Source organism: Corythoichthys intestinalis, chromosome 2 (assembly GCF_030265065.1).
Source record: "Corythoichthys intestinalis isolate RoL2023-P3 chromosome 2, ASM3026506v1, whole genome shotgun sequence".
Taxonomy (NCBI): domain Eukaryota; kingdom Metazoa; phylum Chordata; class Actinopteri; order Syngnathiformes; family Syngnathidae; genus Corythoichthys; species Corythoichthys intestinalis.
In genome coordinates, this window is record NC_080396.1 from 16,378,372 (window position 1) to 16,405,084 (window position 26,713).

A 26,713-nucleotide genomic window follows, 5' to 3' on the forward strand; every position below is an offset into this window, starting at 1 on the left:
ATGCCCAAAAAGTTGACTTTTGAGAAAAGTCAATTTTTGACTTTTTTGTAAGGGGGGGTACTTACGCATTTTTCAAAATTTCAAAAACGGTCAAAAATCATTTTTTCGCCAAGGAGTGCCGGGAAACGTTCTAAAAACATGTCAAGACTCTCGGCAGAGCCCAAATATGCCCAAGAAGTAGACTTTTGAGAAAAGTCAATTTTTGACTTTTTTGTAAGGGGGGGTACTTATGCATTTTTCAAAATTTCAAAAACGGTCAAAAAACACTTTTGGGCCAATGAGCGCCGGGAAACGTTCTAAAAACATGTCAGGACTCTCGGCAGAGCCCAAATATGCCCAAAAAGTTGACTTTTGAGAAAGGTCAACTTTGACTTTTTTGTTAGGGGGGGTACTTACGCATTTTTCAAAATTTCAAAAACGGTCAAAAAACACTTTTGGGCCAATGAGCGCCAGGAAACGTTCTAAAAACATGTCAGGACTCTCGGCAGAGCCCAAATATGCCCAAAAAGTTGACTTTTGAGAAAGGTCAAATTTTGATTTTTTGTAAGGGCGGGTACTTACGCATTTTTCAAAATTTCAAAAACGGTCAAAAATAATTTTTTTTGCCAAGGAGCGCCGGGAAACATTCTAAAAACATGTCAGGACTCTCCGCAGAACCCAAATATGCCGAAAAAGTAGACTTTTGAGAAAAGTCAATTTTTGACTTTTATGTAAGGGGTGGTACTTACGCATTTTTCAAAATTTCAAAAACGGTCATAAAACACTTTTGGGCCAATGAGCGCCGGGAAACGTTCTAAAAACATGTCAGGACTCTCGGCATAGCCCAAATATGCCCAAAAAGTTGACTTTTGAGAAAGGTCAAATTTTGATTTTTATGTAAGGGGGGGTACTTACGCATTTTTCAAAATTTCAAAAACGGTCAAAAATCATTTTTTCGCCAAGGAGCGCCGGGAAACGTTCTAAAAACATGTGAGGACTCTCGGCAGAGCCCAAATATGCCCAAAAAGTTTACTTTTGAGAAAAGTAAATTTTTGACTTTTTTGTAAGGGGGGGTACTTATGCATTTTTCAAAATTTCAAATACAGTCAAAAAACACTTTTGGGCCAAGGAGCGCCGGGAAACGTTCTAAAAACATGTCAGGACTCTCGGCAGAGCCCAAATATGCCGAAAAAGTTTACTTTTGAGAAAAGTCAATTTTTGACTTTTTTGTCAAGGGGGGTACTTACGCATTTTTCAAAATTTCAAAAACGGTCAAAAATCATTTTTTTGCCAAGGAGTGCCGGGAAACGTTCTAAAAACATGTCAGGACTCTCGGCAGAGCCCAAATATGCCCAAAAAGTTGACTTTTGAGAAAGGTCAACTTTGACTTTTTTGTTAGGGGGGGTACTTACGCATTTTTCAAAATTTCAAAAACGGTCAAAAAACACTTTTGGGCCAATGAGCGCCAGGAAACGTTCTAAAAACATGTCAGGACTCTCGGCAGAGCCCAAATATGCCCAAAAAGTTGACTTTTGAGAAAGGTCAAATTTTGATTTTTTGTAAGGGCGGGTACTTACGCATTTTTCAAAATTTCAAAAACGGTCAAAAATAATTTTTTTTGCCAAGGAGCGCCGGGAAACATTCTAAAAACATGTCAGGACTCTCCGCAGAACCCAAATATGCCGAAAAAGTAGACTTTTGAGAAAAGTCAATTTTTGACTTTTATGTAAGGGGTGGTACTTACGCATTTTTCAAAATTTCAAAAACGGTCATAAAACACTTTTGGGCCAATGAGCGCCGGGAAACGTTCTAAAAACATGTCAGGACTCTCGGCATAGCCCAAATATGCCCAAAAAGTTGACTTTTGAGAAAGGTCAAATTTTGATTTTTATGTAAGGGGGGGTACTTACGCATTTTTCAAAATTTCAAAAACGGTCAAAAATCATTTTTTCGCCAAGGAGCGCCGGGAAACGTTCTAAAAACATGTGAGGACTCTCGGCAGAGCCCAAATATGCCCAAAAAGTTTACTTTTGAGAAAAGTAAATTTTTGACTTTTTTGTAAGGGGGGGTACTTATGCATTTTTCAAAATTTCAAATACAGTCAAAAAACACTTTTGGGCCAAGGAGCGCCGGGAAACGTTCTAAAAACATGTCAGGACTCTCGGCAGAGCCCAAATATGCCGAAAAAGTTTACTTTTGAGAAAAGTCAATTTTTGACTTTTTTGTCAAGGGGGGTACTTACGCATTTTTCAAAATTTCAAAAACGGTCAAAAATCATTTTTTTGCCAAGGAGTGCCGGGAAACGTTCTAAAAACATGTCAGGACTCTCGGCAGAGCCCAAATATGCCCAAAAAGTTGACTTTTGAGAAAAGTAAATTTTTGACTTTTTTTGTAAGGGGGGGTACTTATGCATTTTTCAAAATTTCAAATACGGTCAAAAAACACTTTTGGGCCAAGGAGCGCCGGGAAACGTTCTAAAAACATGTCAGGACTCTCGGCAGAGCCCAAATATGCCCAAAAAGTTGACTTTTGAGAAATGTCAATTTTTGACTTTTTTGTAAGGAGGGGTACTTACGCATTTTTCAAAATTTCAAAAACGGTCAAAAAACACTTTTGGGCAAAAGGGGGGGTACTTACGCATTTTTCAAAATTTCAAAAACGGTCAAAAAACACTTTTGGGCCAAGTAACGCCGGGAAACGTTCTAAAAACATGTCAGGACTCTCGGCAGAGCCCAAATATGCCCAAGAAGTTGACTTTTGAGAAAAGTCAAATTTTGACTTTTTTGTAAGGGGGCGTACTTACGCATTTTTCAAAATTTCAAAAACGGTTAAAAATTATTTTCTCAATAAGGAGCGCCGAGAAACGTTCTAAAAACATGTCAGGACTCTCGACAGAGCCCAAATATTCCCAAAAATTTGACTTTTGAGAAAAGTCAATTTTTGACTTTTTTGTAAGGGGGGGGGGGGGGGTATTTACACATTTTTCAAAATTTCAAAAACGGTCAAAAAACACTTTTGGGCCAAGGAGCGCCGGGAAACGTTCTAAAAACATGTCAGGACTCTCGGCAGAGCCAAAATATGCCCAAAAAGTTGACTTTTGAGAAAAGTCAATTTTTGACTTTTTTGTAAGGGGGGGTACTTACGAATTTTTCAAAATTTCAAAAACGGTCAAAAATAATTTTTTTTGCCAAGGAGCGCCGGGAAACATTCTAAAAACATGTCAGGACTCTCGGCAGAGCCCAAATATGCCCAAAAATTTGACTTTTGAGAAAAGTCAATTTTTGACTTTTTTGTAAGGGGGGGTACTTACGCATTTTTCAAAATTTCAAAAACGGTCAAAAAACACTTTTTCGCCAAGGCGCGCAGAGAAACGTTCTAAAAACATGTCAGGACTCTCGGCAGAGCCCAAATTTGCCCAAAGAGTTGACTTTTGAGAAAAGTCAATTTTTGAAGTTTTTGTAAGGGGGGGTACTTACGCATTTTTCAAAATTTCAAAAACGGTCAAAAAACACTTTTGGGCCAAGGAGCGCCGGGAAACGTTCTAAAAACATGTCAGGACTCTCGGCAGAGCCCAAATATGCCCAAAAAGTTGACTTTTGAGAAAAATCAAATTTTGATTTTTTTGTAAGGGGGGGTACTTACGCATTTTTCAAAATTTCAAAAACGGTCAAAAATCATTTTTTCGCCAAGGAGCGCCAAGACTACTTTTAATACGGGACAACGCGCTGTCATGAGCGGAGAGGAAGAAGGAGAGAAAAAAAAAACTTACTGCAGCCGACAGCCGCCACAAACGACGCCGACGTTGCTCAATACTAGCCCGCACGATGCTACGTTGGTACAGGTAGCGTCTGATGCGTCTCAGAGATCACATTTTTGTTGAACTAGATGCGAAATGACAGACTCGGCCGCGTCTGGGCAGCATTAGTAAACAGCCGCCATCTTAAAGCAGTAGAGCGCTAAGCGCTAATAAAGGGCGCTAAAGGCTCAAACATACCAGCAACGTGAACGCCGCGTCAACGATCTCGCCGCGATTACGCTTCGAAATGCGGCCGTTAAAGTCAATCAGCCAATGCAGACCAGTCGTAGTGCGTCCGCGTGTTAGACGCGTCCCAGAAGCGCTAAACGCGACGCACGCGAAAAGAACAGCAGAGTTTGTTTTTTGACGCGAGACGCAGCCCCCCTGCGTCAATACTACTAGGTAGGATCGGGCAGGCCGGAAGTCATTCGAGTAAAAATACGGTGGATCCGGTCGATTTTCAAAATAATATGAAATCGTAACTTACTATATAAATAAAATAAACTGAAATGAGCTAAAACACCTGCCATTAATACGAATAATACACAAATCCTGCTACACAATTAAATTAATTCCTGCGTGGTGCTTTAACTTGAGAAAAAACATCAATAAAGCTTAGAAAAATGTTCATAAGAAAAAAAATGTTAAAATCTTTGTCATTGGGATTGCTTTTTGCTTTAGCACATGACTTCTTTTTTCTTCTTTCTTTCAAAAAGAAAGCTGGCCAATACGCGGGGTCTGAAAGGCAAAGTGCTATTCTCGCGCGATCTTGCAATCCTCGCGTCAACCGATCGAGCCGCTCCACAGACGCGCTGCTCGTGATACGCGTCCTATGGAAATTGACGCCGAGCGTCACTGGTGTGTTATCGCGGCGGGATCGTTGACGCGACGTTGACGTTTCTAGTGTGTTTGAGCCTAAAGTGCTAATTAATAAGATTAACGTTACTGTCGCTACTAGCTCACGTAACGTTAGCCCTGCGGAGGGCTAGGTTTCAATTAATTATGACCACTGTCGATGCGTGGCTAACGTGTCTTACATACAGGCTTTAACATAACATAGCATTGTGGAGTGATGAGGGTGTAAAATAAAAACTTAATCATGCTATCTATCAATTTTAGCTCAGTAGTCATTGCTGGATAAAACACCAAGTAGCACTGGTCCCTAATGTGCTCCAATACAGCCTGTATCGTACATTTATTTTGAACACTGCAAAAACTCAAAATCCTATCAGGACTTACAGTTTAGACTAACTTAAAACTTAACTAGAACTTAAAAATGGCTTGACACAAAGAGAAATTCAATTGAAACACGTGGGAAAAAATCCTAACTTTTAAGTGATGTGTGTTATCAAGCGTAACGGCATTTTTAGGTAAGATATATATATATAAATATATATATATATATATACATATAGATTTTTTTTTTTTTTAAATAAGATCTAAAAGTTTTTTGAGTGAAAGCAGTTAATTAGTCTTTTTTTAAAATTCTAGTTACATCTGAGATGCAATTGTTGGCTGTTTTCAACAATATACATCGAAAATAAAGACATTGACTGAAAATGGTTAAAGATTAGATGAAATGTCTTGTTTTCTCATGTATATTTATAATTGCTCTTCACCTAAAAATTAGGGCTGTCAAACGATTAAAATTTTTAATCGAGTTAATTACAGCTTAAAAATTAATTAATCGTAATTAATCGCAATTAATCGCAATTCAAACCATCTATAAAATATGCCATATTTTTCTGTAAATTATATATATATTCTGTAAAATAAATTGTTGGAATGGAAAGATAAGACACAAGATGGATATATACATTCAACATACGGTACATAAGGACTGTAGTGGGCATTTCACTCTACTGTCATTTAAATCTGTCTATGCTGTCCTCACTCCGAAGCGTCTACTTTTTCCAAATCTAGACAGCTAGTGAACGACGCCTTAATAATTAGACTTCTTCCTTTTTCATCTGATTTATTAATAAAATGGCCTCAAACCATTATCCTCTTTAGACCGTCGTAAAACTACAAAATAAAAGTACACAAGCATTGCATTAGCAACAACGTTAGCTTAGCACGCTATACAGGTTCACTAAACATAAACAAAAAGCGTCTCATACAAAAAATATAACATTTCGCTTACTAACATAATATGTACATTCTTTACAAAAACCATACTTACAGACAAATCTTGTCCAAGGATCATATAAGCACAACATTATCAGCCCGAGACGTTGTGCAGCCATAATGAAGAAAGAAAAGAAGAAAATAATAAAACATGTCGCAAAGCGACCACAAGAGTTCGCTGTTGGACAGCGCAAAAAGCCTTGCTGTAAAACCAAAAGTCAGAATACTTTCTGAGCGGGACATGTGCGTTAATTGCGTCAAATATTTTAACGTGATTAATTTAAAAAATTAATTACCACGCGTTAACGCGATAATTTTGACAGCCCTACTAAAAATATATTTGTTTTATCCGATTACTCGATTAATCGATAGAATTTTCAGTCGATTACTCGATTACTAAAATATTCGATAGCTGCAGCCCTACTTTACACAAAAGTTTTTTTCCCTTTCTTTGTGTACTTCATAAAGCAAATGAATACAAAACTATCACTATAGAGATGCATAATTGTTTAAAATGATTGCTAGATAAGTAGCTTTCAGTGATTATACTCCTTCTAAAGCCAAACCTGAACGGTTCCGTAATGTTCTGTAATGAACCCAAATCATCACTAACTATCAATGAGAGTAGCATGTTTACTAAAATGCTGAATTTAGTTTTATTTTGTCATCTTTTTAGTTCTCTTGGGCCCTCACGCTTGATTACTGTTGAATCTTTTTTGATCATCTTTAAAACCCTCAAATGTGATACAGCTAGAGAAACCTAGCGTTTGAGAGCGAGTTGTCATGTCTGTCTTCTAATGACATAATGAGCGGAATGAAGTAGCACTTCACATATAATGGCTTCCTCTTACTCTTGCTCATGATTAATCCTTCCTTATATCAAACATCTTGTCAAATGCCCCAGCATTTTTCTGCGAAAGCTATCATCTTTAATTTTGTAATGTATTTGTTTTCTTATCTTCTTTCGGGAGCGTTGCTGAGCGCCTTGCTGTTTCACTATCAACCATCCTGCCGAACATAAATCAGCCTTTCCAAAGGTGGGGCACTCTCACAAGGCCCCTTTCATTGATTACATTGCTCTGTTGTGTGATGAAGAGTCTAGCTCAACAATGCCAGACTTGCTATAAAGCAAAAGTAACAAGCACCGTTCCAAAATTCCCTTAAACATTTAATGGGGAAAAAGCAGCTTGGAAGAGGGGGTCTTGTGCAAGAATAATCAATAAGGATAACATATCCTAACTGTGCGATGGGTGGTATTCAGAAGGTAATGAGCCCAATTTCATTTACAGTACTAATAATATACAGTACTGTGCAAAAGTTTTAGGCAGGACACCTGCCTAAGTACTGTATATATATTTTTTTAATTATTGAATTTATCAGGATCATGGAAGCTTCCACTTGGGGAAAATATATACATACAGTATATCCTGTATATACATAATATAATAAAAATATACAGTACTGTGCAAAAGTTTTAGGCAGGTGTCCTGCCTAAAATTTTTGCACAGTACTGTATATTTTTTCCCTTCTGGAAATTACCAATTTACAGTGATTTGTTTTGTTTTGTTTTAGGATGGCTGGAAGACGTAAAACTCCTGTAGTTTTTCCCCCATCGAAGAAAACAAAATCGCTGGTATGGGAATACTTCTGCAAGGTTACAGACGGCCACCGCTAACCGAGGGCCAACTGACATGTAAAACATGTTTGTGGAGGGTGGCTGCCGAGGAGGCAATACCTCCAATATGATTTCGCATTTATACAAAATTAAAGGTTAGTAAACACTGTCAAGAACGTTTCCCAACAGCTACGAGAGTTAACTCCAGCGTGTTTAGTGTGTCTAGCAGTAGTAAAACGTGTTTTGTTTTTTTTTTGTTTCTGGCAACTGTCCGTGTTGAGAAAGAGTGTGTGTATAATGTAAACATGATACGAGTCATACACACATGCTTTTTACGGAAAATAATTTAATTATTTTTGTCTGGATGGTAATAATGTTGAGCTGTGGCTGTGGGTTTCGGTTCACTAAAAGGACTGCATTTATTTTAATTGTATTTAGAATATGTCTGTTATATTTTGTAATTAAAAAAAATATATACAGTGGGGAGAACAAGTATTTGATCCACTGCCGATTTTGCTGGTTCTCCCACTTGCAAGCCATGTAGAGGTCTGTAATTTGTATCATAAGTTCTCTTCAACTGTGAGGGACGGAATCTATTACAACAATCCAGAAAATCACATTGTATAATTTTTAAATAATAAATTTGTATTTAACTGCATGAAATAAGTATTTGATACATTACCAACTAGTAAATATTTCGGCTCCTAGTTCTTTTTTAAGAACCCCTCCTGTTCTCCATTCATTACCGGAAGTAACTGCACCTGTTTGAACTTGTTACCTGTATAAAAGACACCTGTTCACATGCTCAAACAAACAACCTCCAACCTCTCCACAAAGGCCAAGACCAAAGAGCTGTGTAAGGACATCAGGGATAAAATAATAGACCTGCACAAGACTGGGATGGGCTACAGGAAAATAAGCAAGCAGCTTGGTGAGAAGGTAACAACTGTTGGAGCGATTATTAGAAAATGGAAGAAGTTCAAGTTGACGGTCAATCTGCCACGTTCTGGGACTCCATGCAAGATCTCACCTCATGGGGCATCACTGATCATGAGGAAGTTGAGGGATCAGCCCAGAACTACACGGCAGGACCTGGTCAGGACAGTCTCAAAGAAAATAATCGGAAACGCATTACGCCGTCATGGATTAAAATCCTACAGCGCACGCAAGGTCCCGCTGCTGAAGCCAGTGCATGTCCAGACAAGTCTGAAGTTTGCCACTGACCATCTGGATGATCCAGAGGAGCAATGGGAGATCATGTGGTCGGATGAGACCAAAATGGAACTTTTTGGTCTAAACTCGGCTCGTCGTGTTTGGAGGAAAAAGAAGGATGAGTACAACCCCAAGAACACCATCCCAACCGTGAAACATGGAGGAGGAAACATCATTTTTTGGGGCTGCTTCTCTGCCAAGGGTACAGGACGACTGCACCGAAGTGAGGGGAGGATGGATGGGGCTATGTATCGCCAGATCTTGGCTGACAACCTCCTTCCTTCAGTGAGAGCCCTGAAGATGGGTCGTGGCTGGGTCTTCCAGCATGACAACGACCCAAAGCACACAGCCAAGGCAACTAAAGAGTGGCTCCGTAAGAAGCATCTTAAGGTCCTGGAATGGCCTAGCCAGTCACCAGATCTGAACCCGATAGAAAATCTATAGAGGGAGCTGAAAGTCCGTGTTGCCCGGGAGCTGCCCCGAAACCTGAAGGCTCTGGAGAAGATCTGCATGGAGGAGTGGGCCAAAATCCCTGCTGCAGTGTGTGCAAACCTTGTCAAGGACTACAGGAAACGTTTGGTATCTGTAATAGCAAACAAAGGTTTCCGTATCGAATATTAAGTTCGATTTTTGTGATGTATCAAATACTTATTTCATGCAATTAAATGCAAATTTATTATTCAAAAATCATACAACATGATATTCTGTTGTTTTTTTTTTTGTATTAGATTCCGTCCCTCACAGTTGAGAACTTATGATACAAATTACAGACCTCTACATGCTTTGCAAGTGGGAAAACCAGCAAAATTGGCAGTGTATCAAATACTTGTTCTCCCCACTGTATATATATTTTAACTTAACATTATACTTATGTTCCAATTTGCTAATGTGTTTTGAAAATAAAAATTCCTGTTTAAAGTTTTTTTGTTTTTTTTTTAACCCAGATATCTCAAAGTAACACATTTTAGAGCTGTCATTGCAATACCATGATACTGTGAAACCGTGATATTTTGGTTTAAGGCTATCATACCATCAGAATCTCATACCGGCACATTCCTATATTATGTACACATCATTAAAAAAATCAATCAAAGGCTCTTGAATCATATCATAATTAAATTGAGGCAGACGTTGTCATATCACCCAATATCATATCGTTGTCCTAAGATTTACACCCCTACTAAAGACCACAGCACATAATGTGAGAATACTGTACATATATTTAAGCTTGCAGTCAATGAGTAAAGAAAGAAGAAAAGATAGCTCAAATCAAAGGCAAACACTAATACACGTTTAGTACTACAGTGTATCACAAAAGTGAGTACACCCCTCGCATATTTGCAGATATTTAAGTATATCTTTGCATGGGACAACACTGACAAAATGATACTTTGACACAATGAAAATAAGTCTGTGTGCAGCTTATATAATAGAGATAATTATTTTTTCACTAAAAATAACTCAAAATATAGCCATTAATATCTAAACCCCTGCCAACAAAAGTGAGTACATCGCACTGAACTACGTACAGTGCCCTCCATAATTATTGGAACCCCTGGTAAAGATGTGTTTTTACCTTCTAATCGTTTTTTAAAATTCTAATAATATGGGACCTTAATGGAAAAAAAAGATAAAAATCCAACCTTCAATACAAGTGCATTTATTCAGTGGGGAAAAAATCCCACATACAGAAATAATTATTTGACATCAAATAATGTGTGTCACAATTATTAGCACCCCTGGTGTTAATACTTTGCACAACCCCTTTTTGCCAACAAAACAAGGTCTGGGGACTGAGATGGCCATGGGAGGAGCTTGATTTTGTGTCTGGTGAACCATTTCTGTGTAGATTTGGCCAAATGTTTAGGGTCACTGTCTTGCTGAAAGACCCAGTGACGACCCATCTTCAGCTTTCGGGCAGAGGGCAACAGATTTTGATTTAAAATGTCCTGGTATTTCAAAGCATTCATGATGCCATGCACCCTAACAAGGTTCCCAGGGCCTTTGGAAGCGAAACAGCCTCACAGCATCACTGACCCACCCCCATACTTCACAGTGGGTCCCAGGCTTCAACTGGGACCGTGTGCTTTGGTCAGATGAGACCAAGATTGAGCTTTTTGGAACCAAACACTCTAAGTGGGTCTGGCGTGCCACAAAAGATGCGCATGCTGAAAAGCACCTCATACCCACTGTGAAGTGGGTCATTCCCACCACCATGCTTGACTGTAGGCATGACACACTTATCTTTGTACTCCTCACCTGGTCGCCGCCACACATGCTTAAGACCATCGGAACCAAACAAATTAATCTTCATCTCATCAGACTATAGGACATGGTTCCAGTAATCCAAGTGCTTTGTTGACATGTCTTCAGCAAATTGTTTGCGGGCTTTCTTGTGTACCGTCTTCAGAAGAGGCTTCCTCCTGGGGTGACAGCCATGCACACCAATTTGATGTAGAGTATGGCGTATGGTCTCAGCACTAACAGGCTGACTCCCCACCTCTTTAATCTCTGCAGCAATGCTGAAAGCACTCCTTTAATGAGTCACATGACATTTTGGAGGGAAAATGACAAGCAGTACTCAATTTGGACATTTAGGGATGTACGTAGTTCCCATGCAGTGTACTCACTTTTATTGCCGGGAGTTTAGATATTAATGGCTGTATTTTGACTTATTTTGAGGGGAAAATAAATTAACTCTATTATATAAGCTGCACACAGAGTACTTTTCATTGTGTCAAAGTATCATTTTGTCAGTGTTGTCCCATGAAAAGATATACTTAAATATCTGCAGAAATGCGAGGGTTGTACTCACTTTTGTCATACACTGTATTTTGTCTGTGCCACTACTTTAGTGCAAATTACAAATTCCTGTGTGCTATTCTCCAATCATCTGGTCAGTGTAACACACTTATTTGTTATCAGTACAAGTAAGAAGTAGAGGGGAAAAAATGCTGAATGATGAACATTTCAAACAACGGACAAAAACGCTGAAGTGTTTTTAAAAGATATTGTGACTTATGAGATACAATTCCTCACAAGTGTTCCTCGCCCAAACAAGCAATGTTTTTTCATGCTCTATCAAGCAGATTCCAGAAGTAGTCACAGAGCAGTCATTTAAGCTCCCATGAGACATCCCGTGGGCGAAAGATCCTCTGCCTCAGCTTTATAGGAATCATAAATACAGCGATACCTCATTGCAGAGCTGGACAGCTCAGTAATGCTTCAGAGGGGATCTATTTGGAAGCCAAACAAAGCGGCAGGGAGGGGTGTGCATGCTCTCAACGCCGGGCTCAGTGCATCATGATGCAAACGGCAGAGGAGAAAGAAGAAAGAGGAGGCGAGGGAAGGAGGAGCGAGCAGGGAGCAGACTGACAGAGCTTCATTGCGCTCATTCGTTCTTCTGTGCTTGGCAAAGCAGCTTCTCCGTCTTTCTCTCTCACTCTTAACCTCCAGCTTTCTAGTTGGCGCGCAAAAGAAGCAAGCAAGGGGCAGAGGAGCTCCTCCTGCTGTCACACCATGCTGCCCTGGAAGAGGAATAAGTTTGTTTTGGTGGAGGATGAGAATAAAATGAAAGCCAAAAGTCTTGGAAATGGACTGACCTATCACTCCATCCTCTCCTCTTTGCTACGATCCTGTCCTGACCTGCTGCCCGAATGCCCCTTCGACTGGGTGGGAAACATCTTCCATAGCAAACGACAGAAAGTGGAATTAAACAGAGAGGAGCCGGTTTACAATGTGCGCTATCTGGGAAGCGTGGTCACCATCACAGCTAAGGGGGAAGGATGCACCCAGGAAGCGGTTGCCAAGATTTGGGCAAAAAGCAGCTACGGGGAGCAGAGCGTCAAAATGAGGTTGACCGTGGGACCGCAAGGCATCCGCATGAGTGCGTACAAATCAGGGGAAAAAAGTCCAATTCATCTGTACTCTCTAAGCAGGATCACCTACTGTTCGGCGGACCCGTGTCGGCCCAAGATCTTGGCCTGGATCTACAGGCACCAGATTAAAAACATGGCCATCGTCCTTCGTTGTCATGCTGTCTTGGTGAGCAAGCCGGAAAAGGCCCAAGCTATCGCGCAAAGCCTCTACCAGCACGCCACCTCTGCCTTCAGTGAGTTTAAACGACTTAAGCGGCAGAGTGACTTCCGGCACTGCCAGCAGCAGCTCCTGGGGGAGGAGGCGGTACCCCTCATGCCCCTCAGGAGACTGCTAAACGGCCAGTGCCACTACAGGTCAACCGCCGACACCCCTGGGAGCGCGACTCGTCTCTGCTCCATCACAGAAGAAGAGGAGGATGACGAAAACGGCAATAATGAGAAACCACCCTCAGAAACGGAGCCCAAAAGGAAGAAGAAGGTTTTAACGACAAATACAGACCCAACTCAATTACTTTCCCAGTTGGACCTCGGGGATATCGCTGGACTGGAGCAGTGCCAAATCAACTTTATCAGTGAACACAATAACAACACCTTCACATTTATAACCTCGCTGGTGTGATAACGCTGATCAGACAACAAATGGGACTTATTCGTCTCGGCGTTTCACTTAATACGCCATTTGGGCTCCCTCTTTTCCCCTCCGCTTGAAATTCACCAGCATCTGCTGGCTGGCTGGCTGGCTGGTCTTGCGCAAGGGCACTTTGTGTTCTGGCCAGATGGGTCTGACGCTGGTGTGCCAGATTGACTGTTGCGAGTGGGGAATGTTTACAAGGAGAGTTCCTGATGCACACACTTACGAGCACAGTGACGAACATCACTTTCGGACAGCATGAGATGACGTACGGTCATGTTTTTATTACCAAGCAGTCCCTTGTCAGGGTGTTTGTATGTTTGTGTAATATTTTAATGTGACAATCACGATGTTCAGATGACATAAATTTGTTACTGATTTAATAATGAAAGAGGTGATGAATTAGGATGTAAGCCATTGACTGGATGTTTAATTACTGCCATTTGCAATCGTCCTCATCATTTATGCATGATGTGTCAACTGTAACCTTTCACGCTTGGCTTTTGTTTAATCACACACCTTCAAAGGGAACACTGTGATATATGTGCAAGCAGGGATAGAGACATAGAGAAAAGTTCAATATTTGTTGTGCATTTTGAAATCCATCTGTCTTTATTGTGCTCCATCGAGATTCTTTCCACATTGGATCTTATACACCCTCATGGCTTGAAAAATTGTTTGGATTAAACCTGAAAGCTAATTTCCTTTTAATTCATTCCTGTGTTGAATAAAGATTTTGAAAATTTAAGAAAGACGATAAATAAAGACTTCTGTATGATTCCTTGGTGATCTTCGAGCGATCAAGTAGTTTATTGAAATGAAACTGTGCATTTGCATGTTTCAAACATGGGCGTAGGTTTGCATAGGGACGGCAGGGACATGACACTACCAACTTTTCAGGATGCTCAAACAGTCCCCGCCAACTTTTAAGCAACTTTATTTGCACGATAAAATGAGTTCAGTTATATAAGTAATTAGATTAGTCCGACCAGCATCAAAGTTAGTATAACATTAAACTGTGCGACTTTGCTGACCTGCAAAACTTGCGTAGGAATTTGCTTAGAGAGAAATGTCCTTTTGTATATGTTTTCTACTGTTGACGTTAATTAAACTGTGAGAAATGTAGTGAAACGAGGTGCACCCCATTCTCCCCAATTTTCATTTTTATTTTATTAATGTGCTTTTAAAGCAGCCCAAATGAGCTTTCATTTTTTTTGTTCAGTTTGGACAAAAGCAGTAGTGTTTTACCTGAAGGACGGCTCCATTTTTATTTATTTTTGTTAATCCCTGACTAAGAAGTTTTTTCAGTTAATATTAATTTATTTAGACACAGAATGTTGAGTGGTCTTAAGACAAATGTTTATTTTTTGCATTCCTGGATAGTTAAGAGAAGTATTAGCAAGTTTGTATTTATTGTGTTCAGTCCTTGACAAAAGTCTTGTCGCTTATCCATTTTGTAGAAACAATTGCTAATAACCTGACTTTTAATTATTAAGTTGGTTTCAGAAATGGCTCGTATAAAAGCTAAGACCCTCCCAAATGATGTTGAATGTACAAAAATATATTTGTTTCACTGAAAAAAGATTTATCATTTAATGAAGACATAAAGGTCAAATTTTGGCAAGACAAAAGTTTTGTCGCCTACAGAAAGTAGTGTGAAAATTGAACAAAAAATGTACTTCAAATACAAAAAAATGTTACATAACATAAGCAAATTAAGTAGTGGTGCTGTGAGATCCAAATTTAATATTTTGTATGACTTCCATGGGCTTGAAGGACTGCATCCATGCGTTTCGGCAAGGATTCATACAATTTATTGATGAAGTCATCAGGAACATCAAAGAAAGCAGTCTTGCATGCCTCCCAGAGTTCATCAACCTTCTTGGGTTTCCTCTTCCATGCTTCCTCTTTCATCCTACCCATGTCTGGCGACTGGGCAGGCCAGTCCTGGAGGATCTTGATCTTCTTCGCCTTGAGGAACTTTGAGGTAACGATTGAAGTATGCGATGGAGCACCATCCTGCTGCAGAATGTGTCCCTTTTTATGGTTAGGAATGTAAGAGGCAGCTAAGATTTGTAGATATATCAGACTATTTATGTTGCCTTCCACCCTGCATATCTCTCGCACACCCCCATACTGATGTAACCCCAGACCATGATTTTGCCATCAGCAAACTTCACTGTTTTGTGGCAAAAGGTGGATTTTTCAGATGAATCTTTCATTGAATTACACCATAGTCACCGCGAATATTGCAGGAGACTAACTGGAGCCCGCATGGATCCGAGATTCACTCAGAAAACAGTGAAGTTTGGTGGTGGCAAAATCATGGTCTGGGGTTAAATCCAGCATGGGAGTATGCAAGAGATGTGCAGGGTGGAACGCAACATAAATAGTCTGAAATATCAACAAATCTTAGCTGCCTTTTACATTCCTACCCATAAAAAGGGACAAATTCTGCAGCAGGATGGTGCTCCATCACATACTTCAATCTCTACCTTCAAGTATCTCAAGGCAAAGAAGATCAAGATCCTCCAGAACTGGCCAGCCCAGTCACCAGACATGAACATCATTGAGCATGTCTGGGGTAGGATGAAAGAGGGAGCATGGAAGACGAAACCCAAGAATGTTGATGAACTCCGGGAGGCATCCAAGACTGCTTTCTTTGATGGTACTGATGACTTCATCAATAAATTATATGAATCCTTGCCGAACTGCATGGATGCAGTCCTTCAAGCCCATGGAAGTCATACAAAATATCAAATTTGGATCTCACAGCACTACTTAATTCGCTTATGTTATGTAACATATTTTTGTATTTGAAGTACATTTTCTGTTAAATTTTCACACAACTTTCTGTAGACGACATAACTTTTGTCTTGCCAATATTTGACCTTTATGCCTTCATTAAATGATAAACCTTTTTTCAGTGAAACAAATATTTTTGTACATTCAACATCATTTGGGAGGGTCTTAGCTTTCATATGAGCCGTTTCTGAAACCAATTGAATAATTAAAAGTCAGGGTTTTAGCAATTTTTTCTACAAAATGGATAAGCGACAAGACTTTTGTCAGGGACTGTATATTTTAAGTGATGTTCAAACATTGCAAGTTAAATTTGCTAATAAAATCCAGACATTTTGGTTTTCAAACCCTTTCTTTAGTAGTTTTTGAAAACAAAGGTTTGAATCAAACGCTGTATCACCTGAACCAATAGACATGAAAGCAGATTTATTTTGCATTGATTATTTAGCCTCTCAATTAACGAGGTTCATATTCGTGAGAAATGTAGCCCTGACCCCAGCTCACCCAATATGTTTGGTCTTATAAATGTCCAGTTTCCAGCAAAAGGTGTATATGCAGGGTTTGCTCTTGTATCGTCCCGATCAATGTTGAGACCAAACCTACGCCCTTGGTTTTAGATGTGAATATTTACCAGTCCAACACATTAGGGACACAAAACAAACTTTTTGGAGCTATTAAACAGTAAAATGAAGTCATGCAAACAGAGATTCTCACTTTTTAAATTTAGGCAGCCTTATTGAATGCAGTTTGATGGTTTGCCGCTGGCTTCTGGGCCGCTCATGCTGAGGGGGGCAATTCATCAGCCGATTGAATTGTGCAGCAAGAGAACATAAAGAACCTGCCACAGCAGAGTTAGGTTGTCAGGGTGTGACACCACAAACGGCTCCAAAACCAGGACAGCGATCATCAGTTTTTTTTTTACCACTGACATCAGCCTTTTTATTGATGACAAAGACTTTAAGCTGTCGTTCCAGAATATTGCACAATCTGCAGGTACACATTGCACCTCTGTATTTGACTATGTAAGGTTTTTCATTGTTCCACGGAGGTCTAGCAATGAGCAAACGGGGCTGCTGTGTCAGACCGCAGTAGAATGTAATGCGCCGTATCACTCCTGGCCAGCGAACCGGCACACTCCGGGATGTGCAGTGATTGAACGTGACGAAACGGCTACCTTACAGCCTCGCGGAGGTGGCAACCCTGACAAAATGGGGAAGAAAACAGGTCAAACGTTTAATGAATGTGGCAGAGATTGATCAACCTTTTAAGGACTTTTGAGATGCCGGTGCATATAATTGCTTTTCGTGCCATTACATGCTGGTTTCAGGCATAAGCGGATTTTAAGGCGGGGCCAGGGGGCAGGCCCCCCCTGGTGGCCAAAAAGTGTCAATGAAATTGACTTTCCAATAGATATAAAAGTTGTAAAGCAATTAAACTGCGACAAAAATGGATGAAATGAGCAAAAAAATATAATCTTATAATTGGTCAAAATTATTTTTCGAACAGATCATGTGACTAGCACCTTAGACGATCATTTGCTTTGCATATAATTAAAAAAACAAATAAATTAGGGAAGGGCAATTTCATTTTTCAAATGATTTTTTTCTTTGATTGAAAATATATAGTTTTTATTTTTGACTGAATCAACTTTTTTGGGATTGAATGATTTAGATACAAATGTCCTAACCAATAATGGCCCAAACACAAAAAGGATTGCTTCAATCAAAGAACACTTTTTCAATGAAAAATTAAGTGTTCAAATGCAGATTTTTCAATCTCAAATATTTTTTCGAATTCAAAAAACGTTTTCTGTGATTGAAATTCTTTTTTTTTTTTTTTTGATTAAAGTGATTTTTCTTTCTGAAAATATTTTTTTGAAGCAACTTATTTTTTGATTGAATAATAAAGACAAAAACGTCCTAGCCAAAATGTGGCCCAAAAACAAATCAACATTATTTCAATCAAAAAAGTTGCTTCAATCAAAAAAAAAAAAAAATCAATTAAAAAAAAAAAAAAAAAACTTTCACATGCATTTTTTTGTTTCAAATTTATTTTTGCATTAATTTTTTTTTTTTTTTTTGAATGAAGAGAGTTTGTTTTGATTGAAAATATATATTTTGATTGAAGCGACTTTTTTTTTTTTTTTTTTTTTAATTAAAGCAACTTTTTTTTGATTGAATAATAAAGACACAAATCTACCTCCATATGGCTACGCCCAGGGGATACAATTTTTGACTGGAGTAACTACATTGGCACGACACCGGCGGGCGTACCATATTCAATGGTTGACGATGTTGGCAAAAAGTATTGTGAAAGTAATGCAGAATTCCCCTCAGGAACGATGGGAAACAAAAAACGCTCAATGTTAACATATTATAAATATTCTTGTAGCTTAATTTTATTGCTGACACTGCGCCATCAACATGTTGTGCCCCCCCTGCCCCAAAAGTCAAACTCCGCTTATGGTTTCAGGTCTTGTTTGTTTTGTTACACTCACCCCGTTTTACTATACTGTATTTGTCATCCGACTGCCATGGCAAATTTCTGGAACAATTAAAAATGTGGAGCGACGTCCACAGCAAACAGGTCAGGTTTGCCCATTCCTTCCAACAGGTGCAGGAAACATGTCAATGCAAGGGCGTAGGTTTGGTCTAAACATTAGTAGGGTTGATATAACAGCATAACCTGCATGCACACTTTTTGCTGGGGATGGGACATTAATAAGACCAAAAAGATTATTGAACGGGGGTTAGGGCTACATTTGGTTCAAGTGATACAACGTTCAATTGAAACCTTTGTTTTCAAAAGACACGTTTTGAAGTGCAAGTTCCTTTATTTAAAAACAAGGAGCTATTCAAGAATGGGTCCACTTCTGGGGGACACTGGAGCACCGCTAGATTCAAACTAAAGTAATGTAATATACTGTATTGGCCCGAATATAAGACAGTGGGTTTTTTTTGCATTGAAATAAGACTGAAAAAGTGGGGGTTGTCTTATATTCACAGTCTAGACGTTATACCCATTAACGACGCTAGATGGCGCCAGATATCATTGAAGCGATGTTCTGTCATCATAGATCTCAGCTACTCTCAAGTTTAACCAGTTTGCATTATTTTATTGCAATGTTTTTCCTTATTCAGATTTGTTTCAATACTACAGTTACAGTTAGACTTCACTTTGATGGTTAATGCAGTTATTGCAATTTTGTTGTTTTATCACAATAGATTTGGTTTATCTACATTTCAAAAAACAGTAGCCATTCATTTACGAATGTGATTCCACTTTAGTTTACATATTTAAATGTTCAGATATTAAGATTTGAATGAGGCAAAATAACATGCTTTTTCTCTCATATCTATTGTTACAATCATTTGTTTCAGATAGACTAATTATTTTCTGTATAAAAAAATAATTTGGTGTTCAAAAAGTCTTTTTTCCCCCCCAACTTGAGTCTTGAAAAAGAGGGGGTCGTCTTATATTCGGGCCAATACGGTAAAAGTGATTTGGGAAAAAAAATAAAAAATAAAATGAAATAAAAAAATCTGAGCTGTCCAAGGACCGAGCTACATCTGAGGCATAGTAGATTACCCCAAGACTCAAACAAAGTACTCACAAAATTCTGATGTGATATTTCACAGATTGTTTTTTCATGTCAGTTCATGTTCATGTTTATGTATGTGTCCTCCTGAAGTGGATCAGTTCTTAGATAGCTCCGTTTTTTTTTTGTTTTTTTTTTTTGGAAGAAAGGGACTTGCACTCTGAAGCTACTGCGTTGCAATACCATCGGTGTTGTCAGTAACGCATTACTAAGTAACGCGTTACTGTAATCTGATTACTTTCGTTCAGTAACGAGTAATCTAACGCGTTCATTTTTCGAAGCCAGTAATCTGATTAAAGTTGGTTTCCTTAGTGTGTGCGTTACTATTTTGTTTTTTCCTCATGATGTATGTAGAATAAAGAATACTATAGTCATGTACGAAGAGAATCTGAATAGAAAATATTGCTCTTGAGTTTGGCAGTGACATCAGATGTCAACAAACAAACAACTGGCTACCTCTCAGGATGCTAACAGTGGAAGACGTAGGAGAAGAACCACAAATGGCTGCATTTGCTTATTGGACATATGTAACAAGTATGAGCTGTGTTAAGGGCACCACTGAGGTGACAAATTAGTGGGCAAATCAGGAAGATCTAGTTCGGCTACTAGAGGGCAGCAGCAATGAATAAAGACAGACTGAGTTGGTTTGAGTGAAATATGTATTTTACAAAATGTGACCAAAAAAAAAAAATTTTACAAAATACCAGTGTGTACACAATATACAGTTGTTCAACAGGAAGACCAAAATCCAGTTCACTTTCCCCACCCCAACGTCTGTAAGTAACAAACAGTCAAGAGTACAAATGCATGGCTTCAGTTTATGGCAATACAAGGTGAGTGTCCATTAGCGCTGCTTTATTGGTCACAAGTTGAATGGGTATTTGAAATGCTTGACCCGAGTAGTGGGGAGAGAAAAACAGGCTGCTAAGCCTCCTACCAGACTTGTTTTGAAGACAAGGGAAAAGAGAGGACCGTCAGGCTCCTGGCTCAAGTTCTAGCTCGCCATCCGTTTGTTGGAGTGGTCCCAAGGCAGGGCAGGACCACCTGGCCTGTATGGACCAACCAACCCAATTAAACAATTGAAATGACTAAAAATGCAATACTATGTTAGCAATAGCACATTAGCACCAGAATGCTAACTTACAAAATACAATCACAAAGCACCAACAGAAATGAAAATGCAAAAGTATTCACATGCTAGCTTGTTAGCATTAGCATGTTAGCATTAGCATGCTAACATACAGAAATACACAAATAAAGCACCTAAGGGCAGAGAAAATCACATGAACACATAAATTAGCCGAAATTAGCATGTGGCTAATTCGCTAACAACAGATGGAAAAAATTCAGACTCACCAGTTCACGTGGATGTAGTTGAGCACTCACACTAACAGGTCCCCAACACAACTAAAAGGTCTGGTTCTACAAGTTATAAAACAGCCTTTAACAAGTTTGAAACACAATTGGTTCTCCGTGCGTCGCAAACTTTGCGCTGGCTCAAAAGGGCAGTCGACCGCTAATAACTACATCTAATTCAAGGAACCACTTGGAATTACAGCACAACGCGACACAAATCGAAACAAAGCCATCAGGTAACGAGACAGTCAGCACTTTCACAGTTTGTAACCGGCTTTTACGTACATTTTATAGTTATAGTTGGTAACCATAGGCGGAGTGTGACTTTGTGTGTGTGTGTGTGGGGGGGGGGGGGTGTTGGGGGGGGCAAAAGAGCGAGTCAAAAGTTTGGACACGCCTCATCATTTGTGCTTTTTATATATTTTCACTACTATTATAAATTCTCACTGAAAATATCAAAACTATGAATGAACATGAGTATTTATGTACTTGAAAACAGGTTTTATATTCTGCATTCTTCAAGTATCCACTAGGTCTTTATTTTAAAGGGGGAGTTCAGAATTTTTGACATTAGGCTTAATCTTCAAGTTAGCAGGGGTTTAGTTAGTCGTTGGAGTTGTTTTGACCAAATTCCGTGCAGTTTGTCAGTTGTTTGTTAGTTTCAGGGCTCCGGAGTGGCTGAGCTAGCGCAAGTCGATGGTGGTTGAAATCAACTCCCTCGACTAACTAAACCCCTGCTAACTCGAAGATAAAGCCTTATCTGAAAAATTCAATTACATGCAATGAAATTTTTCTGTTGAGGCTGCAAAGGGAGAAGAATTGGGAAACGTAACTGACAAATTACTTTTAAAGTAACTTAGTTACTTTGATAATAAAGTAATCAGTAAAGTAACTAGATTATTTTTTTGAGGAGTAATCAGTAATCAGTAATTAAATTACTTTTTCAAGTAATCTGTGACAACACTGATTACCATAAACACGTAATTCAAATAATGATCCAAATGAGGGCTGGTTAAGCTTGACTTCGTTATTCCTTGTTGAGGCTGGCCTGAACGCAGTTGTTTTGCAGGTTAGCAAGTTCACACAGTTTAATGTTATGCTGACTCTGATGCGGGTTGGACTTTCAGTCGCAAAATTAGTAGTGTTTCCCTCACCTCCACAGCATTGACGTATTTTTACATTACTGACAGTCGCTGCTGCTGGCTGAAAAAAACTTCCAATATCCCTCCTATTCGAAGGGGGCGGAGGAGGCGGCATATTGTTAAGAGGAATCTGTTGGGGCTGTGTGAGTGTGCGTGTTTGTCTGTGTGGGGGTGAGTTAAGTCAGCAGCCAACGAAACGTGCGTTTGAGGGGAAAAAATGGACCGGAACATTTGGTAAGTGAAAAGGGATAAATCTAAGTCTGAACATGATAAAAATAATTCACTTAACAATTGTCGTGTCACTTCAATTCTTACAACATATGGGAAGACAATCAAAATTTTTATAATATTATTAAATAGGGCTGTCAAACGATTCAAATTTTCAATCGAGTTAATCACAGCTTAAAAATTAATTAATCGTAATTATTTGCAATTCAAACTATCTCCAAAATATGCCATAGTTTTCTGTAAATTATTTTTGGAATGGTAAAATAAAACACAACAGGGATATATACATTTAACATACTGTATATAAGTACTTTATTGGTTTATTTTTAACAATAAATCCACAAGATGGCATGAACATACTTTCTGTTAAAGGGATCCACGGATGGAAAGACTTGTAGTTCTTAAAAGATAAATGTTAGTATAAGTTATACAAATTTTATAATTTAAAACCCCTCTTAATGTTTTCGTTTTAATAAAATTTGCAAAATTTGCAATCAAAAAATAAACTAATAGCTCGCCATTGTTGACGTCGTAGAGCGGTGACGTCACAAGGGCTCCCTGCTGTTCTTCCACAGTGTCTTTAACTACGTAAGGTGGTGATTGAAATACACCACAAGGTGTCAATGGCAAGTTTTAAATTAATTGGAGACTTGACTGACGCCGTAGTTCATTTGAGTGTTGGCTTCACAACGTACGAGACCTGATAGTTTGTATATTCTGACTAAATATTGCCATCCAGTGTATTTTTGAGCTAAACGAAATGTTTGAATAGAGTTTGACCAAAGTCTGAGTAAGTTTTATGTGTATTATGCATAGCTGTTTTGATTGGGAATGCCAGTTCACTTTGCATTGTTGTTTAACTGTGTAAGAATAGGGCCTCATTGAAGCGCTTTTCTTTTTGTGAACATTATTTTTTTTTTTTTTTGAGCGATAGTAATATTTTTTTTGTTGTGCTTTCACTAAATGATACTTATGTTTGTTGTGAAGGAGTTGCCGAAGCTTATGCCAATAAACGGCGCGGTCCAATGAACGCCTGTGTCCACTCTAATCTGTTCGAGGCAATGCATGAGTGGGTATTTCCGCGCATGCGTTAAATGCGTCACATATTTTAACGTGATTAAAAAAAAATAAAAAATTACCGCCCGTTAACACGATAATTTTGACAGTACTAATTATTATACAAATATATTATTATATAACTGAACTCATTATATAATGCAAATAAGGTTGCTTAAAAGTTGGTGGGGACAATTTGACCAACCTTGAAAATTTGGTGGTTTTATGTCCCAACCGTCCCTTTGCAAACTTACGCCCTTGTGTCAATGTAATGCAACGTTGTGAGTCAGACGAAAATGGAAATCCGGTGCTGCAAAAGATTTCACACGAGTTTTCCTCTTCACAGTTGGCCAGACGAGAAGAGGTGAAAGTTGTGGCAGAACAAGTTGTAGCTGATTCACCATGACAACCAGCCTGCTCACCATGCTCTGAGCATCAGACACTTCATGGATGAGAGGACAATCGTTGTGTTACTCCTGATCAGAACAGATCTCCATTTAATCAATGCTAAACTGCTTTTGCCAATAAGAGGTGTTTCAAAATTCAAAACATTTTACTGCAAATGAAACGAGGATCTATTCTGATTATGAAAAGCATATCTTGATATCCTGCATTATTTGTTTTCTTTTGCGAGTGGGTAAGGAATCTTTACCAAATGCGGCAAAATGCTTTAAATAGTTAACGACTGCAACCCGGACAATAACAAGCGTGGACAGCTTCATGTCAGTGAAATTAATAACTCAAAATGATGACAAAATAATAATAATAAACTTTTCAATTACTTGCAGATTGACACTGAAAATCTTAACAATTTTGGGAGATTATCTCAAAATGAAACGAAAAATGCTAACAGCTTCTGTTTTTGCGAATTTTATTTTTTATTTGAAATGAAGATTGATTGAGCATGGAGCACATGGATGGGATTAAGTAAAAAAAAAAAAAAACGCACATTTTCCAGAAATGTTTCACAGTAATTCCTGAAAGAATCTGACCTTTCAGCCAGAGTGCCGGAATCATGCCAGCCGAACAGCCGGAACCGTGCTAGCGCAATTCTAACGGCCGGCGGGAACCCCGACAACCTGGTCAAAAGGCCAAAATCCGTGTTCACCTTAGTCTTAACCACTTGTACTGACTCCATTTTGAAAGCTGGAAAAAGGCTTAGAAACACAAGTTGACAATGGCGTACCGCATGCATGCTATTTTTAGAACGTGACGTCGCATCGTAAAGCGGAAGGAAAGTAGATGTGGGACATTATAGAAACGCCCTCGCATAGAAGCAATGTTAAATCTGCTTCTTTTCTCCGGTAATCTTTCAAAACCGAACATGCTGATCACGTATTGCTTTTTTGGAACTTGTAGAAACGACTCTAGACATTAAGGATATTTTCTTCATACGTTTCCCGAAACCAAAAACTCGGAGGAAGAAATGTGACGAATGAATCAACTTGCACGGATGTTTTAACGCCAGCTAGGGGAAGCCAGGGTGAAGCATATCGTATGCAGTGAACATTTGTTGGGTTTGCATGCTCCTTCAGAGGACAAAGAGGTAAGCCATTTTGATATTTTTAACTTATTTTTTAGCATGACGTTGTCCCGTGCTGCTTCTGTCTGACAAAGAATGACCTAAAAAGAATTAAATGGGTATTTGACTGCCAGTTACCTTTACTGTTGTAAAAACAACTTTAGTAAGGGGAAGTGTAAATAAATTATAGAATTAGGATTTGTTATCAATGAAAAAATTAAAAGTTTCATTGGCTGTCAATGAGTAGCATTTGCGATCGCTACACAAAACTAGCTAAATTACCACCAAGAACGGTCAGAGACGTAGGACAACCAGGGAATATAATATATAAGAAAGACAGGGCTGGTGGTAAAGGATAGCTTGTTGAAACATGAGAATGTCATTGTCAGTCGCGTCGATAAAAAAGGAAGGGGTATGCTTAGGTCAGCTTGTTTTTTCTAGAGCTGAAACGAGTACTAGAGCAACTCGAGTAACTCGAGTTTAAAAACTGATCCGAGTAATTTTATTTACCTCGAGTAATCGTTTATTTTGACAGCTCTAAGCATCACGCTTTGCTCGGACTACTTTTAATGCGGGACAACGCGCTGTCACGTGCAGAGAGGAAGAAGGAGAAGAAAAAAAAACTTACTGCAGCCGACAGCCGCCACAAACGACGCCGACGTTGCTAAATACTAGCCCGCACGATGCTACGTTGGTACAGGTAGCGTCTGATGCGTCTCATAGAGATCACATGTTGAACTAGATGCGAAATGAAAGACTCGGCCGCGTCTGGGCAGCGTTAGTAAACAGCCGCCATCTTAAAGCAGTAGAGCGCTAAGCGCTAATAAAGAGCGCTAAGCGCTAATAAATAAGATTAACTTACTGTCCCTACTAGCTCACGTAACGTTAGCCCTGCGGAAGGCTAGGTTTCAATTATGACCACAGTCGATGCGTGGCTAACGTGTCTTACATACAGACTTTAACATAACATAGCATTGTGGAGTGATGAGGGTAGGCATGTGCCGGTTACCGGTTTCACACTTTACCGTGGTGTGAAAACGTCGCGGTTTCAAAACCACTAAAATTTTCCGTCAGACTGTAGTACGGTATTCGCTATTTTTCTTGTGTCAAAAATGCAGCCAGAAGCGGCTTGGCGCAGCAGCGCTCACCCCCTCCCGTTTGTTGCTGTGTGTGAAAGTGACGCTATCGGCTAGCCAGCCAGCTAACCCAAAAATAAATACTCCAAATATAAGGCGTACTGTTCTTCAATTTATTGAGCTCTCAAATCGTGGTAAGTGTAATATACAAAATGAATACATTTAAAATGTTGTACAATTAGATTTTTCCATGTGAGTAGCTTCAACAGATTAGCACCATGGAAAAGGTTCGCCAAAAACAAAACACACATTTTCCTTTCAAATTCATTATAAAAACTAACTAAAAGCTTACAAAGATGATTGTTAGCCTAGGCTTACCTGGGAGAGCAACTTCGTTGAGTGTGACAGCCGCAGAGTGAAAAAACAAGCTTGAGTCGCTTGAATGAAGGGGAAAAACAGTGATATAGCGTCAAAGATCGCTAATTGCGAAAGATGATCTTGCCCTAAGCACAAATCCACGTTCGCTGGATCAAGGAGAGGTCTCACTCCCAGTGTTTTTTAAATTTTATTTTATTTTTTAGATAAAACCTTTCCACAACAATATTGACATTTTAACTCACTTATACATTTTTAAGTAACTTATGAATTCTTTATGTTCTTTTTAACACAAAGGCATGACATCATGTAGACTAGAG

At 39.0% G+C, this 26,713-nt stretch overlaps 2 protein-coding genes across 2 annotated transcripts in view; one reads left to right on the forward strand and one right to left on the reverse strand.

Moving 5' to 3' along the window:
* The window catches only part of mul1 (mitochondrial E3 ubiquitin protein ligase 1), a 50,688-nt gene extending 24,222 nt beyond the window's left edge, over nt 1-26,466 (reverse strand). The window contains exon 1 of the mRNA XM_057828767.1: nt 26,397-26,466. The gene's annotated coding sequence lies outside the window, so the exon portion shown is untranslated. The remainder of the gene's footprint in view (nt 1-26,396) is intronic.
* Nucleotides 12,059-14,178, forward strand: fam43b (family with sequence similarity 43 member B). The gene has a single exon (XM_057828788.1). It carries the CDS (start codon nt 12,249-12,251, stop codon nt 13,224-13,226), a length of 978 nt encoding a protein of 325 aa, XP_057684771.1. The 5' UTR covers nt 12,059-12,248; the 3' UTR covers nt 13,227-14,178.
* Nucleotides 26,467-26,713: the final 247 nt, after the last annotated feature.

Coding starts and splice junctions, on each gene's coding strand:
- fam43b (XM_057828788.1), top strand. CDS start 12,249: ATGCTGCCCTGGAAGAGGAATAAGTTTGTTTTGGTGGAGGATGAGAAT.